General features: G+C 35.1%; 1 protein-coding gene across 2 annotated transcripts in view; it reads left to right on the top strand.

Annotated features, from left to right (window-relative positions):
* LOC121315787 (sodium/calcium exchanger 1-like) overlaps positions 1 to 18010 on the top strand; it is a 169168-nt gene that overhangs the window by 134554 nt on the left and 16604 nt on the right. Inside the window, exons 4-8 of one of the 2 annotated variants that reach the window (XM_041250196.1) lie at positions 2116 to 2133; positions 2245 to 2259; positions 4449 to 4517; positions 6437 to 6567; positions 8085 to 8184. In XM_041250196.1, coding sequence (XP_041106130.1) covers positions 2116 to 2133; positions 2245 to 2259; positions 4449 to 4517; positions 6437 to 6567; positions 8085 to 8184 — 333 coding nt within the window. The remainder of the gene's footprint in view (positions 1 to 2115; positions 2134 to 2244; positions 2260 to 4448; positions 4518 to 6436; positions 6568 to 8084; positions 8185 to 18010) is intronic. The other variant, XM_041250197.1, reaches the window with a different exon arrangement.

Genomic DNA, 18010 nt, shown 5'->3' with positions numbered 1-18010 from the left:
ACCTCCATTGTCTACAACCCACAGCCCTTTGCATCTTGTTAAAAAGAAAGAAATATTTAAAAAAACAGTGGCGAACATGGCTGCTTAAATAGAAGTGCAGGCATGAAGAAGGATTCTGTGTTCTCCAATGCTCTCCACTGCTTGCTTTTAGCCTTCAAGATGCAGGTGTATCCGGTGGGCTGTAGACTCTGTAATATGATGTGTGGGAGTCCTAAACCCCAGCTACAAATCTAATACAATCTCACTCACCTGCAGATGTGTCCATTTGCCTAACATTAAACAGTAACAGCACTAACAGCATGCACAGTCTATATTTTACGTGATAAACATGTTCACAAACTTCATATTTCATTTTATAACAACAACACCTCCCAGTTTGTTTATTTGGTGGGAAGGGTCTGGTTTCTTTCATTTTGATTTCTTTCTAAACACAAGATATTATTACATGCAAATGTATTGCAGTTGTTGTGACAAGAACTGGGGCATAAAGGTAGATACACTTTAATAAACAGAATATTCAATGCAGGTTATGTAAATGCCATTCAGTCTCTAAAATTTGAAATAAAAAGCAAATAACTGACTGAACATAAATTTCTAATTGATTTAAGATGTTAAGATCTGACATATGATTTATTTATTATGACAGTGGCTTTTTTCCCATATCTGTTTTTTCTGCTTTAATTTCTAATGCTCTCTTTATTTATGTTCCCTGTATGTTGGTTTTCTTGACAGATTTTTTACTGCATGAGTTTGGTAAGCTTCTCCTGTCTTTTTTTTTTTTTTTCAATATTTGGTTTTGTCATTCTCTTCCATTGTACGGCTTTAACTTGTTTTTCATACAAAAATGTAAAGATGCATTACCCTTTAACAACATTTTAAATGCCTATGTACTTTATCTTTTTAAACTGCAACAGCAGTACAGGTACATCATCATATGTGTAATTACAGTGTACCAAACTTTTAAATCTGTCATGTTGTTGTATTTACTCGTGTATACATACACATTTAGAAGTACACTACTAAAGGAAACTTCAGTGACAAATTATTTCTCAACGTCTTCATCACATTTCTTTAAGCATTTCTAACTGTGTATACAAAATTACACGTGGAACAAGTTCCATTTGTAACAAAGTGTTACTCATTGTTAGTGAAGGATACAGGGTTTGCTCCTCATTCAGAGAGGCCCCAGGGGGAAAAAAGAGATAGAAAATGGAGATTCGAGAAAAGAGCAGGGTTGAGCCCTTAGTCAGGGAGATACCACCCTCTTGGAGGTGAGACCGAACCAATCGGCCTCCAAGGCTGGGAGCATCGATGCTGCCCCCACCTGGAATGATAGAGAGATTGTTAAGATAGATTTGGCCGGAGGTCCCCTCTGGCTCTCGGACCATGCTTGGGAAGTGATCGTTACTTGCCCCTAGAGAGAGACCATTGCAGACGTGGTGCTGTGCCTTGGAGGAGGAGGGGAGGAAAGTGGAAAATGAAAAAAAGAGAGAATGAGTGTTCGACACAGGGCTTAAATAGGGAGGTTAATTGATAGATTGGCTTGATTAACTAGGGAGCTTGTGCACCTGCTTCCCGAACAACACATGATAGTTACAAAAAAAATGTCTTTATGCTTTCTCTAAAATCGGGTCTCTTCATATGTAGAAGAGAGTACTGTCACTAGTGGAATACGCATTGCACCACAGGGCAATGGCTGGATGAAAGGATAAAAGACCGAAAGCAACATAAGCAAAACCAAAATCAATGCATGAACCAGATCCTCTGAATTTGAATTATTAGTCACTGAAAAGTATTTTAAAAGTAATGCATCTTTAATGACTTTCCTTTTCTCATGGTTATGTTGTTTATCTTTTTTTTTTTTTTAACATCACATGTTGTCAGTAAGTTATTTTGGTTTTGTTATGTAGGGAATACACATTTTTTTGGTATTGTTATTGCAGGAACAAAATATTAGATTTAAATTGTGTATTTTTAATTGCTTCTTGATTAAAAATGCATTATTTATTAACCATTTTCCATAGTACACTATCAGTGGAAGGGATTTCATTGACTGACTAATTCAAAAGTCAGCATTTTTCAACATGTTTTTTTTTTTTTTGTATTCCATTTTAGGTGACTTTATAAAAACAGGTAGGACATTTTTATTAGAAATGACAAATCTCTCAAATATTTAAAATTGAACTTTCCACTTAATACAGAATGTATTGTTTTATTAATGATAAATAATTTTATTTTTTAAAGGGGAATTTCAGTATGGTAAGAATCCATCTTTTTTGTTTACCACCTAACCCAAATGTAGTACACTAACTAAAAAAACTGCAATCCAACTAAATTCATTTTGTTTAATTTGTTTCATTTTAGGGGTATTGTTAAGAACGAAGTATAACTATAGTTTAATTTGTTTAGAAGTGCACTGCACTATGGTAAGCAACTTGTTCAGAACCAACTGCAAAATGACTTCAGTTTGGACTGCAAATGCAGTAACAAATTGATTAAAATCTACAGAAAGGAAATAGTTACACTAATCATGCAATTAATGCTTTGGTGGGGGGAATTGCAACTTCCAAATATCTACAGCTTTTAACGGTGTGGCTTTGCCAGAAAACCAGGCTGAAGATTAAGGTCTTTGAAGCATATATAAAAGAAAAACAGAACTGATATTGGAGCAATTTTGATAGTTAAGTCAAACATAGTAAATTTAGCATTTCGCTTAATAACAATGTTTTCAAGTTTAGTCTGGTTTTCATATGGATGGTCATGTTTGTATAAAAGCTTATGGTATGCAGCTGAGTTTGCTGGGTGTCACAAGGAGAAATGCTTGCTTAATTCCTGAAGAACAAATTGCAATGCAGTGTTTCTTTTAAGCCTGCATATATATATATATATATATATATATATATATATATATATATATATATATAGAGAGAGAGAGAGAGAGAGAGAGAGAGAGAGAGAGAGAGAGAGAGAGAGAGAGAGAGAGATATTCTAAAACTATTAGGGAAACATGTTTCTCCCTATTTCATGGGCCCGAAATTCAAAATTGTTATTCAGCTGTGAGAAATTTGTATGGCACAATATGAATTGTGTAACTAAATTCTAATACATTTGTTAAATGCTGTACAGGTTTATGGAATTAAAGACCAACAGTTGTCATGGTGACTGACTCAGAATGGTGTTTTGCCCTTTCAATATTGTGTCTGATTTGTAGAGCAAGTTCCTGTCTATATAGCAAAGCAATCACAGACTCTTTGATGTGGTTATAGCTGGTATTACTAAAAATTGCACTTTATCATTCTTGGTCCCTCTAGAGAAGAATATTGCAAAAGCCTGCAACAAACAATGTTATCTTTAACATAATCTAAACCTCATGTTCTAAGTTAACAGTTTAAGGTCAGAGTTATTTGAATATTTTATCTGCAGATATATAGATTTCTTTGGTATGTTCTATCAGTCAGAAAAAAAAATGGGTAACCTCCTCAGAAAAGACTGGTTTTGCAGTAGAACACATAATCCCTACCTTTTAGCACATTTCTTGCTACAGTATACATTTGATGGACTGAAGTTTGAACAATAAGTCTGATTTGTCTAGTAGAATAAGAACATTCCACAGTATTTTTTTACAGATTCGTGTTAGGCTCAAGCACTGTGATCTGAGTGACCTTTCACCTCTGTAATGGAGAAGCGTTCCAGTCAGGTGTTTGGTGGTCTGAACTTAGACAATTAGCCCTCGGAAAGAGTCAACAGATTGGGTGGAGCTGTTCCCTTACCCCAGAAGAGGGCTGTCCCTCAGTGGCAGACTTGAGAAATGCTCACATGGCAGTGTTTGGAAGCTCACATTGCCACATCTCATGCAAACCCTCTGTTGCTAAACAGAGAGCGTTTGGTATCCAATACTGTCCACCAGTTGTTGAGCAATCTAGTACAAATTAACTTCCTGTTATTTATTTATTTTAATTGCTCAAGATTAAACAATGGTGGCTAAAACAGATGAGAAGAAATCAGAAATCAGATTTATTTTCAGAATAGGCAAATTAGAGTTGGCAAGTCTTTAAACCAGTAAATTCAATAACTCTGGTCTTTATGTGCTGAACAAAGATTTGTTTGTTTTTTAGATGGGAAACAGTGACACTGATAATTGGAATTAAGAGCCAGCATGCCACTACAAGCTTGCATTCCTGGTGATTCTTGCAACCAGCAAACAGTTGGATTTTTTACTGGAACAGACCCCCCAGTTATTGATGATTCAAAGAGTGCGTCATTTTCACAAAGCAGTGTTTGAGCCAAGCTTTTATACGCTACCTTAAGCCGCTTAGAAAAAGCACTGTCATAACTGAGTTCTTGCACTGTTTCTTTTCCTTCAAGCCACTAAATAAATAAATAAGCCTCCTCCTCTTTCCTATTGAGAACTGTTCAATAAATTAATTTTATGATGATCACTCCATTAGGCAAACGTGTCTACAGGAAAGTTCACAGTAGAGGCCGTCCAATCCCTTCTACTGTAGTCTGCATTGCAGGTATTTTTTTTTTTTTTCCTCATGACCTACTGTTAACTGCACTTAAATTAACACTGAACAAATAAATACAGCTGTATTTTATTTTTACCTCAATGAGGAATAATTATATTTTCACTCACAAGTCACATCCACAGCCACAATCTCTTAATGAAAAACTATTTGAACGCATGCAAACCAGACTCAAGCAGTATACTGGGGAATGAACACAACTCAATGTAGCACCCTTATAGCTACACTGCACAAGGTTTAGGATGCTCTAGCACTTATTTTTTAATATAACTTAAGCATTGATATGATCTAGTAAGTATGTTTTACAATTGTCATTGTCCTGACCTAAAACAACTAACCTCCTGTCTGACTAAAAATATAAATTGTCATTCGAAGCAAAGGAAAATAAACTGAGTAAGATGCAGTGGACCTAACGTTTTTAATAATGATATATGTAATGTTGTCTCAAATACATTAAAAACAATGTTAAAGTTTTGATATTTTAAAATGTGTTTAAGAATACTAGATAATAAAATAGTTATGGCAACGTTTTCAGAAATTAATGAACCCTAATAATACAATTAATGCTCTTTGAAAATTGGCCATACACTGTGAAGACTCAGCTTAATTTGTAGCAGGAATTTTTTCAGAAATGCATTTTTAAATGATGTTTTTTAATGCCGGCTTCTCTGCCCTGTTGTTATAAAACAGACCTCGGTCTATGAAGTACGATTCAATGGGGAATAAAGTCCAAGAAAAACTAAGAAATATGACTGTTTCATAAAACAGTTTGTGCTATAACCTGTCACAGTTGATCTGTTTTCAGTTTCCTGTAGTCTTGCCGTACTTACAACATGCAATTTCCCAGAAAATTCAGAAATCAAAGCAGTCTCCTTCCATGGAACCAATTCGTTTGATCTCTACAGGAGAATCGAGATTCTTTAAATAATGGAAGAAATGCCAATAAATCTAACTGGACTTGTGTTAAGCCTATAACAATAAACTTATACAACATTTCTATATGCACAATATAGAAATGAGTTTACAAATCATTCAAACACGTTAAAAAGCTAAAACTGGAATAAACATGTTTTGTACTTCACTGGGACATTTCTAAGGGATTATAAAAGGGAATCCTGAAAACATAATTTATTGATTAGCCCTTAAAACATATAGGGCCCCATTGCATTTCTGATTGGCTGTATAGGACAATAAAAAGAATGAAGTTCTGATGCTTCATTTTTGTACTGTAGGGACACCTAAGGTGCCCCCCCCCCCCCCCCACACACACACACACACACAGCAATATTACATAGATCAGTTCTAATCAGAATGTTTGAAACTACCAGGAAAAGAGACATTGTAATTGCGGACCGACATTTACCAATATATAAATGCTGGGTGAACTAGGGTTCAGAAAACTGTTGGATGCCTACTTAAAGAACCTCAAAAAGCTCTGCAATCAAAGGTTAAGCTCAAATTAAACTGCATGTACCTGCTGTGATTATCAAATGCGTCATCACATTGTTTAAGTGAGTCGACTTGTCTAACCTAGCAGTTGCGTGAACTGTCAACCCGTTCTATTCTTCAGGATTTTCCAGTCTTGTATTCACAGATAATATTTACAGGATTTATAAAAATTTAAATATTTCTACTTAAAAAATGCCCTTAAAACGATAAAGCCGGAAATGAGTGGGTGTTTATTTTAATTATTAGGTTTCACCAGTCTATATTAATATAGTAACTTTCCCCATTCTGATTATATTCCAGTTTTCAAGTAGCTTCCATGTCATGAGTGGAGTGTTCTGCTATGTATAATCGCTGATACCTTATTGATATTGATTTATGGTGATGGTTCACAGTATTTCTGTTAAGGAAATCTACCAAAGTACAGCATATTGCTAATGTACCTAGCTGTTTTTTTCTTATAGAGGAGGAAGATGAATTGGAACCCCTGAAGAGCAAAGACGATGAAGAGCGTCGCATAGCGGAGATGGGACGCCCAACACTGGGGGAGCATGTCAAACTAGAAGTTATCATCGAAGAATCATATGAATTCAAGGTACCAACTCACAGAAATGCACTTCAAATTACTACAGTTATAGACCCAGGAGCAGCACTCCGGACCGTATTATTAATTGTTTTGGGCACCACAAATAAAGTTTTTTAACTTTTATAGTATGTTATATAGTGGCTCATCCCCTGGTGATTTTACCCCATAGAAGCTTGCAACAGAACTAAGATGTTTTAGGCAGTATTGTTTGTGAGCAGCTAATGGACTCTTCATTGGTATTGTATATCTGAGACACTGGAGGGTTTTGAGTTCCCTTCTGAAGAATCCATTAGGTTTGGAAGTCTGATCAACTAATGGATTTCAGCCTCAAAGTATCCGTAGTATTGCATTTGAGAGCTCCTTGTTCGGCAGCTGCTTTATTGTTGTCTTGTGTTTAATTGTTTCATTGGTGTTGCTTTATTGCCACTTTGGATCTGGCTTTGCAAGCATGAGTACAACAAGATTAATTGCTATGTCCTTTGAACTGTGTGCTTTCAGACCAGATTTTAAAATGACCTCTTAATGAGAAACGGTAAGCACCACAAAGTGACCTGTTATTGTGGGAATATCTTTTCTACATTAGGTTGGTTCTGTTGTTGATGTTTTTTCGGTAAATTGGCTTCCTATAAAAGGATTTCCTTAGTAAAATACTAAGGAACTGCTGTGAAGCAGAGTGAGCGCATGTTTAGGCATTGTAAAGAGGTATGGTCTAACAAGCTGTGCTAAATGCATCGTGTAAGCATGGGGAAAACAAATATAGCAAACTAAAGATATGTATATAGAGGAACAGTTATCATATTGTTCTTTAAAGTAATAATACAATCATAGCTGACATTCTCTGATAGATTAAGACATACATTGTGGTTTGCAGGTAATATACTCAGAAGGTAGTTGTTAGACTTTTGTGAAATCTGTGGAACTTGTCATGTACATTATTTATACAGTGGGGTTCAATATGAGAGTATCAACAAATGTATGAGAGTTGGTGTCTGATTTTTCTCTATTCAGTGGCTTTCTTGGTTAGTTTGTGAATTTTAGAAGTGTTTTTATACCACATGCTGTTGAAGTCAAAATAATATATTAGACCAAATAACAGGCATTGGCAAGAGGTAATATTAAAAACATGTGTGACTGTTTTAGTCCCAGGTAGTTTTAGGGGGAATTTTTTTAATCATGGGATGTGAGGACTGTCTCTTTATTCAAAGACATTAGAAAGCAGGCCATACAATAGTGTGTGTTTGTTTTTTTTTTTTTTTTTTTTTTTTTTTTTATGGCTGTAGTGTTAATTTGTATAGTATATCAAAGTAATTTATACTTCAGAGCAAATGAAAATGAGGTTGCTTCATTCACATACAGAGAGATTGTGTAAAAATGTTGTGGAAACAGTCAATATCTCAAATATGGTCCTTTAGATAATTTCAAATCAATTACCTATTTTGCAATACAAACACTATCTTATTTTCCACAAAAGCATATTAATTAAGTTGTGATGTGACATGTGGTTTATATGTTGTATGTCTTTACAGAGCACTGTGGATAAACTGATCAAGAAGACTAACCTTGCCCTGCTGGTCAAGACTAACAGCTGGAGAGACCAGTTTATTGAAGCTATCACAGTCAGTGCTGGTAAGCCTGAACAATTTAAGATTTTATTGGAGGCATTGTGTTTCATTAGGCTGATTACTTTAGCTAGATATGTGAGAAGCCACCGCTGGAATGTGGAATAATCATTTATACCCTTCCATTCTTAATCCAGTTCACCTCAGGTGGCGTGAAACAGCATTATTCTCAAGACAGTGTATCTAAGACATCTTCTTTGACTGGCATAGCATCTCCATGCTTTTGCTGGAATGGGACTTGACAACTATACCTAGGAGTGGGTGTATTCATATGGTAAATTGCCATTATTATTCAGCACCGGAACAACCTGTTGAAATACTGTAGCTATATACTGTGAATCAGTGCTGCAGTGTTTTTATATTACACAGGCAGCAACACTGTGGAACGCTTTCTTTTCAAATAGCATCCTCGGAACAAACACTGTTTGCTGATGGATTTTTCAATCCAGGGAGTTCGACAGTCGTAACACAGAAAAAGATTCCTTTTAACAAATAAAACACTGGAGTAACCTTATCCAGGTTCCATGCTTGGGATGATATGTCTGTTTCAGTCCATACATCTTCTGCCTTGCCAGTGAAGTACTGCATACAGAGCATCTGATTTCACTTGATGCTTGGGACTGGAATCCAAACATTATGATCTATCAAGATTGTAACTCACAACTGTTGCAGAAATGGCTGTACAAATAAAGGGAAGTGTACAACCAGAATTAATAGACATCAAGCTGTCTTGTGCAAAAACAGAACTTAGTTTTATAGAGAAGGGGAAAGTAGCTGGTGGATGGTATAAAGCAAGGTATAAAGTGTGTTGGAGAGAACACAATAGTTATGTTACTCTTGTTAATTTGTCTACATTTATAATAGTTTTACATTTTTTTGCCACAGCATGCATTTCCAGGTTTGAAATGATTAAATCACATTCTTACAGCAAGAAAGGTTCTGGGACAGCTGTTGTAATTAACTTTTATAAAAGCTGTAATAAGTGCTTGAACACTTATAATGTATTGGCGAGTGAAATGAAATCTACTATGGTTCCCCATCTGGGTTTAACCAGTGAAAATAACATGAATTTGGAAGTATCTGAAACTCGGCAAAGACCTTATTCTGTTAAATATTGGAATTCAAGGGAATTTGACCCTCCATAAATCTGGTTTGCGTGTTACACTCCAGGCAAAATAGTATTTCAGTGTGTCCACATAGCACACACAGTGTTTGTTTTTTGTTTTTTTGTTTGTTTGTTTGTTTTTTTTTTTACTATTGAACATCATTGTAAGGTGTCTCTGCATCATTTAGCCTTTTCCCTCGTTTGAGACTTTCATATAAAGCTAATCAACCAAAGCAGCATCTGAGGCAGCCCGTTCCAATGTGACACATTTTTGATGAAAAGCTTTTTTGAAGTGAATAAGCAGTTGCTTCTGACTGCTGATTCCACAATTAAATTAAAATAAACAGGAGTTCATATTTACCACCAATCACTTCAATCAGCTGAAGGTGTTGTGTCACTTTTTCATGTTCAAATATACATTCAAATACTCAAATATCTTTCACTTAACTTTTTTTCTCAAATTGTACTAAAATGAGAACCGTAAAGAAGGAGTTAAAAAAAAAAAAAAAAGGAGAATAACACTGTGCAACAGAATGTGTTGTTATTTCAGATGCCATTTTTACATTGCCTTCCTTTGCAAGCTAGCTTTTAGGGTCAGTCATTATAAATTCTGGTTTTGGAATGAATATGAACACGGTCATTTTGACCTCAAATGGATTTACAGCATTGTTTATTACAGCACAACAAATTATATTTTTGTGTGTAGCGCCAAATACTTACTAAAAATGTGTGTCCCACTTTTTAGATGCCTCCTCAGACTAATCATTGTTAGATTGGTTCACAAGTTGTCATAATTGCATAGAAAATAGAAAAGTATAAAGTATATTAATGAAAGGCTCTTTTCGAAGTAACTGACAGAGAGTATTAGGGTACGAATCAGTAGGTATAAAGAATAATTCATAAAATGATATTGTGAAAAGCGGGTAGCAACTGCCTTCTTGAAAAAGGGAACACATTTCCAAAACCTAATAAATCATGTTAGGCCCACTTGAGTGAAACCATGTCTTGCTGCTGATTTCAATGTGAATGCAAGGCCTGCTGATGTAACAAAAAATGGGTGAAAGCAAGCAGTGCAACTGGAGCACTGAAGCTCGGCACCAGCAGTCAGACGGGACCATATGTAAAACATGACCTGTTTACTGACACGACATTTCTACTAATGTTCCTTTTATTGAAAATCTGCAAAATATGCATGCTGCCAAATTAGCAAAATTACTATACTGAGTTCATATAGTACATGTACACTTTACGTATGCAAACATTTGTTCTGTAAGTATATGGGAGGTCTGCAAAATTAAGTTGCCGAAGACATTCCCTCTTTTACAGTATCCCACAAATCTTAAGTGCTTTTCAGGTGCTTGGAACAATATCCCAAGTTTCATTTATTGAAGATCTGATACAATTTACTGTCTTTATCTCTTCTTTTTTTTTTTTTACTGGACGTGTGATTGCATCAAGTGTGAATAACTTTAAATCCAAGGAAAACACTTTTAAAAGGATGATATTTAGCTGTGATGTTCAAATTGTGCACTTCTCTTCTAGAATCGCTGTGCCCTTAAGTAATGATCTGGTACATCCTGGAGAGCAGATTTCTGCCTGAAATGGGTTATGATACCAACTATATTGAACAGGTAGACCTGTATTACTGCTCTATTCTTCAGGCAGTAAAAAAAAAAAAAAAAAACCTTTTGTCTTTACTTTAACAGAGCGAGTTTAATTTAATTGCTGATGCAGTGGAGGTTACAGTAAAGGCAGGATGCTCAGGCTTTTAATGTTTTTACTTTAATTAAAAGCTGAAAACCATTTATATGAAATGGGCTTGGTGATTAAGACAAGCAGGCATCTTTTAAGCAGACATCCACAGGCTCACTTTATAAACTGTAATTAATAGATGCGTACTGAGAGGCTTTGCTGGTTCACTGTTCTTTAACTGTGATTATTTCTTTACATGCCTGTAGAATTCTACCTTAGCAGTGATACTTTTGTTTCTGGAACTGGTCCCTATGAAATTGTAATACATTAAATCTGATGCAGGCTAAGTTAATCGCTTTTCTACAGAGAATTGGATTTTGTGTGATTCACTTTCAGTTTAACTGTTTTTTTGTTCTGGGAGGATATTCAGCATGAGTAGCTATATCTTTTCTGCATCCAATTACATTAGCACTGAAATTGCTGACATTAACTTAACAGGAGCTGTGTATGTTTTTAGAAAAAAAAAAAAAAAAGGAAATTTCACAAATAAGGCTAATTTTTTTTTTTTTATTGATTTTTTTTTAATCGAATTAAAAAGTATGGCCCCAATACAAACAAGGAAATGCCAAAGAAACCGTGCATTCCTTTATTATCCTGTAAAACGGTATCGAAGGGTCTGGATGTGGGGCTCTGAAATAAAATTGATTAACATGGAACTTAGTGTCACATGAGATTCTTTGATTTGTCAGTACACTTTGCTTGGTATGAAGGTGGGGTGTTTGTCAGAACAATAGAGTTTTTCTTAGTAGTGCTTGCACTATTGAGATATACCTGTGCTGGCCCTGTGGACACAAAGTGAATAAACCCAAACTTAATTAAACTAAACTGTTCCCTGTAGACTAATAGCCTTTTCACACTTGCACACCCGAGCCGAGCTGAGCCGAGCCGGAACTAAGCCAAGCCCACCCAGTGCGGCTCGGGTGTGTTCACACTACTGTTCAAAGTAGAAGCTGCACTGTGAAACGTGACGTTAAATTCCGTAGACTCAGGCACACAGAGGAGTGGTGTGGATTTGTTTTGAGAATGGATCACAAGGTCGTACTGTCCGAAATGATAAAGTCTACCAAAAGATTTCACAGGAATTGAGAAATATGGGAGTAAACCGCAGCGTGAAACAGTGTTGTGAAAAAAAAAAAAAAAAAAACTTCTTGTTTGTATTTATTTTTCACATGTTGCTGAATCCAAATACAAACCGAATAATTTCCATTTCATATTATTAAAGTTGGATTAACTACTACTACTTTTTTAAATAAATGACCATATTGAATGTGATTTTCAGATACTGCACATTTCCAATATGTGTATCTTAATTGTTTTTTGTTTTTTGTTTTTTCTGTTAAGGACTGGTTTATAAAGAAACCACAAAATAATATGTGCAACTACTGATCATATTATTCATTAGAAATATATATATGGAATACAACCAGCAGTAGATCTTGCAGTTAACACACTAAGGTCCTCATGCACTAAGCAGCGGTAACCTGTTTACCACGCAGTAAAACCATTACTGCATGCTTTGTACACCTGCTATATTCACTAACCAGTGGCAAATGACCTTACACACTAAATGAGTTGCGTGGAAAAAGATACCACGTGTGAGTCATTTACATACAGTTAATAAAGGTAAGGGAGGGACTTGTAAGATGCTAACTTTCCTAAGTGTCTCAGCGCGTGTTAAGTTTACCGCTTATTGAAACCAGGAGGTGTCTGTCTAAATCACAATATAAATAGAGCAGACCACAAATAGTGTTGCACGGGAAACATGATAAACAGGTATATCTGTTTTCAGGTACTATATTTATTTGTTTCCAGGATAAACGATTGCCTGTGTTCCACAGAACACTACAAATAAAATGCCAGATTGAATGTATTTAATTGTTTTTGTGGCTTAAGGGCAATATTTTAACATACAGTGTTGTAATACTGTACATAATGATATGATTCGGAAAATGCAACTTACCAAAACATGACTGCACATGAACTGTATTACATAATCATTTCCTTTATTCCAATTCCAAATGTGTTGCTTTCTCAATGCAAAATGCATTGTAGGACTAGACAGTGCTGTATAAAATCCCATGATTACTGTGTTTTTTGCATTATGACGTTGTACTGCCAAAACGGCCAAGAGACAGTTATGCTATTTTAACACATGAATTACACCGAATTATTTTGGCCCTGAAACCATTAGTACTTTCGTTGTGGAAAAGACAACAGTGAGTACTGCACAAATTGTGACTAGCCTGTGCAGCATGTCAGATAAACAGCTGGAAGGTTAAAGTTTCTTAAAAGAAAAAAAAAGAACTAAACCTCACACTTGTAATCCCTTGAAAAGAAACACATTTATATTTAACCAATGTTTGGGTACCAGAGTACCTTTAAAATAAACCAGAGGGGGATAAAGGTGAACAAGTAAATATTTGTTTTCAGTTAATAATTTTCTGTTTCTCCGCTTTGAACGTCTCAAAGCAAAACATTCTCGGGCCACCTCCCCTCATCCTATGGAGACTCATTGAAGGTGTAGCTGGTATCACTATCACTATCATTCTGACAAAGTGAGGGCCACACTACCTGTCTTTTGGAGTGCCCATATACTAAAATAAAGGGTGTGTAACACGCACAGCATTTTGCGTGCTATGATGACTGGCAAATGAATCATTTAGCTTACCTTATTCGTGCATATTATTATATTGTGAATAAAGCGGTCATGCCTTTCTTTTTGCACACAGTATGGGTTTCTCTTACTATGCAGTATTTCATGTAATTTACTATCATTGAGTGCATGAGACCCTAAGTTTTGTCTCTGTTTTAAATAATACCTGTCAGCATTAAACAATTTAAAGGAGAAATACTTTAAAAAAAGAAGAAAAAAGTGGCACAGCTTAAAGAATGTTGTAAGGTGTAAACTCAGCTTCATTACGTGTAGGACTGCATATCGATTCCAGAAGACAATTCGTTGAATTCAACATATCGTCGCCGGTCGTTACAGGTCTGTGACGAAGAACTTTGTCCGTTAAATCGTAATGTTTACATTTTTTGCAGTCTGGCACCTTTTATAGTTATGATCTTTTGTTTTATTGTAATCCTGTTTTTTTATTATTTTTTTTTTTCACAACACTGTTTCACACTGCGGTTTAGTTCAATATTTCTTAATTCCTTGGGAGACTTTTGGTAGACTTTATCGTTTCGGACAGTACAAGTCAACCCCGCCCCCAGCCTTGCTCAACACCCTGCCAGTACCACATATCTTGCGAGGCCAGAGTTTCACAGTTCCGACTCGACTTGCGATTCTGCCAGATTTTCGGTCCGACCCGACTCGACGAAAATGACAAGTTGTGAACTAGCCATACCATGAGGGCTCGGCTTGGCTTGGCTCGGATATGCAAGTGTGAAAGGCAAGTGTGAAAAACTAAACTGATGTTCAGTTTTTTGAATGTACTAGATTAACAAACTTATTACTAGGCCTACCATCCGCCATATTATTTTCTTATATATATATATGCATATATATATATATATATAATATATATATAATTCTATATATATATATATATAATATATATATATTATATATAAATGGGGTTGAATGCTTTATTTTATTTGTGCTTAAGGAATGCCGTGTTTAGCTAGATTACTTCCATTATTTTACCTAAAGCTGTGATTCCTCTGAACAAATTCTCCATACAGAATGGATTTGACTCCTGCACACATTATTTGAATCAGTAGAATATGTTTGCCTAGTAATTCACCCAGTAAATGTTAAGAAAGATTCCAGATGTTTTTACCACATGTAAACTGGTGGGTTGTCAAAAGTTGAAGATAAAAGATCTGGACTTATTAGTTGTTTTTCTTTTTTAAAATTTTATGAATAATAGGAAATGTTCATTGTCATTCTGGAGTTGTTAACTCCCAGTGTAATTATTTTTTAATAATACTGCAAAGTATTTGTACTACTGCTTGGGTTTTTTGGAGCATGAGCAGGACCGAATAACAGCTCCTTAATAGGCCTACTACAACCAAGCTGTTCTTCAAATTTGTCACTTGGTAGCACCAAAATAAAGGAAATGAACCCAGGGCCTAATTATAAGCTTTGGCAAAGTAAGAAATGACATATCTATCAGGATGGTCTGGGAACCCACTGTAAATTTCTGAATAGCGATGGCAGACTTTATCAACTCTACTTGTAGCTGAAATTGGAGTTCACATTTTTAGTATGCATCCCAAATAAATAATTCTAAAATGATTCAATTTCCTTCAATTGTGTTGCAAAGGGAAACAATAGGGTATTCCAGAGACATGTAACCATGTTTGGTGCAATTATGTGCTTGCCAGCATATTAAACAAGTACATATTAAACAATGGGAAAGCCATTCATCATTTCTGCCACTTTGCTTTCTCATTTAAATGTATTTCTCCACTTGCTCCTCTACCCTGGGAATGGGATTACCTAATGAATCTTATAATGTCGTCAATTAACAGAAACAAGGATTTCTGGCTTGCGTTAAACTGATAAGTAATTGTCCCTTTTAGTCTGATTGGGAAATCCGGCTTTTAACAAAAGTATAACTGAAAGGTACACGATACAAAAGACATTTTGCGTGCATATCAAGAGAAGGAATAATGATTTTTTTTCAAGAACTGCAAAACAAATCTGAGACTCTAACCCACATAATATATATATATAGTATTGACTCTATCACGGATATATATATATATATTATATAATATATATATATATATATATATAGAGATATATAAGTCTTTCTAAAATTTGGGAAAGATTCGGGCTCTCTCTTTTCTGACACTTGCTATGTAGGTCCAGTCCTAGTTCTCTGCATTGATGTATTTATTAACATTGAAACGTTAAAGCCTCATCGGTTTAAATGGGTAGGAGCTACAAGATGTAGGTAATTACAAGTAGCAATAAAAAAAAGGAAATTAATTTATTTTATCAGTAGAGGTACTGGGGTTTCAAGAAGCAATGCTAGTTTGGCAGTAATTAGTTAATGTTTCTTGTAATTTAGCATGGGAAACCAAGGTCACTGTACAGTTGTTTCTGTAAAGTTCAAGTGTCTTAACTGAATGACTTGAAAAGCCTAAACCTCATTTAATAAGCTGTCTTTCACAAGCAAAAGACAACATGAGAGTGACGTTTCCTTTTCTGTTTCAGTTTATTTTTCAGCATTGTTTTGCAATGAAATTACATATACATAATAGGCCATAAATCATAGAAACATTGTAGTCACATTAAAAGTTGCAGCAACTATAAAAAGTTGCAGTTTCTGTTAGAAATTGCGTTTTCCACAACAAATTTACAGCCTGTGATTTTCTTACTGCCATATATATAGACACACACAGTCATTCTCAGTTACTGGGATGCCATTTAGTGTTGACTTATCCAAGGTGTCGAGTTAACCACAGGTGCGCATGAGCCATGGCATTAACATGCATACAAGTAACAGAACTAACACCTTTACAGTATTACTGTATTTACAAGTTTGTTTTTAGTTAAATGTCCTTGTGAAAATGGTTGAAAGAACTGCACTGAATGAACCCATTGCAGTATACAGTACTGTACAAACTTGGTACTGACTTGTATAGTTTGATTGAAATAAGAATTAATGAAATAACTACAGCAGCATTTTTACGAAAACAATCCAACCACAAACTGTGCACAAACTGTTGACTATACTTTTAGGTATAGGCTTGTACTCTTTAATGTGACGGCTTAAATAGCAAAAACTGTACATTATACAGAATTAACTTGGGGAACAAAAACAATAATAAACAGCTTACAGTTTCACACAGAAATCAAACATTGTCGATTTGTTTTGCATGCAAAAACACATGCTTTTTTCTGCTGACAAGCTTGTTATCCCAAAAAACCTGAGCTTTAAATCCAATTAAACAAGAACATTTTTTTTTGCTTCTCACTCATTACGAACTGACACTGTAACCAGCTGCACTTGGTAGTTACGAATAAATGAATGAACGATCCGTTTCCAGTCAGAGGTCAGTCACGTGAAAGTGTCAGTTATCCACTAGTCTTTTTAATAGTTTGCATCCCTTCGGTACTGGTGTCACAGGAAATAAGTTAGCGTTTAACTTTTTGAGCCTTTCTAAGCATGCGTGAATCTTAGACCTTAAAGGCAAGGTTCTCTGTGGAGATTTTTTTTCTATCTGTGAACTTTAATTCAGATCTAATTTAATTAATTGCAATCTTTCCAAAGTGTCTAGTAAATGGTTTTATTATTTAATAATAGGTTAACTTTGGCTACGTAGTTTACAAAGATTACATTTAATAGCTGCCTACTTTATAGTATAGGTTTTCTTTATACATGTTCTAGCAATAGATTGCAAGTATTAGTGAAAGATAAATAAATACAATACATATATTATTGGACATAAGCAGATATAATTGATCATTTATCGTTGTGATGGCGTGTACATTTGTAACCAGAATGTGTAGGTTTTAGGACCCTGGGGTTAGGAGAGGACACTCCATCTTGGTAAAACTGAAGGTGTCCAACATCATCAAAAAGACGTAATGCACAGGTTTCTAAAATATTTTCTCTGGAAAAAGCCGAGAAAACATTTCAATGGCCGAGTGTGGCCGATAGGAGCCAAATGAAGCCGAAAAAAAGGTGTATCTGATAGCCCCATGTGCCACAGAGATAACATGGACACAAACAAGGAGATTTCGTATCTAGCGCTCAAAGCATATCACTGACATTTAAAGAGCTTTTTGAGATGTTATAGTAATAAATTAATTACTTAGATGACATTATTGAGGGATTTGGTGAGAAAATGAGTGATCAGGAGAGGATTTATCAGTATTTACAGTATAATTGTAAATCTCGAAAAACTACTCACGTCTAAATCTTTTGTATCATTGTAGTTTTACTTTAGTATAAATACATGTTAATTTGGATTCATATGTTGTTTTTTTTCTGACTTTATGTGAACGAAAAGACAC

The sequence above is a fragment of the Polyodon spathula genome, chromosome 5 (genome assembly GCF_017654505.1).
Source record: "Polyodon spathula isolate WHYD16114869_AA chromosome 5, ASM1765450v1, whole genome shotgun sequence".
In the NCBI taxonomy this organism is placed as follows: Eukaryota; Metazoa; Chordata; class Actinopteri; order Acipenseriformes; family Polyodontidae; genus Polyodon; species Polyodon spathula.
The sequence above is the reverse complement of the archived record's forward strand: the minus strand, read 5'-3'. Positions and strand labels throughout refer to the sequence as shown.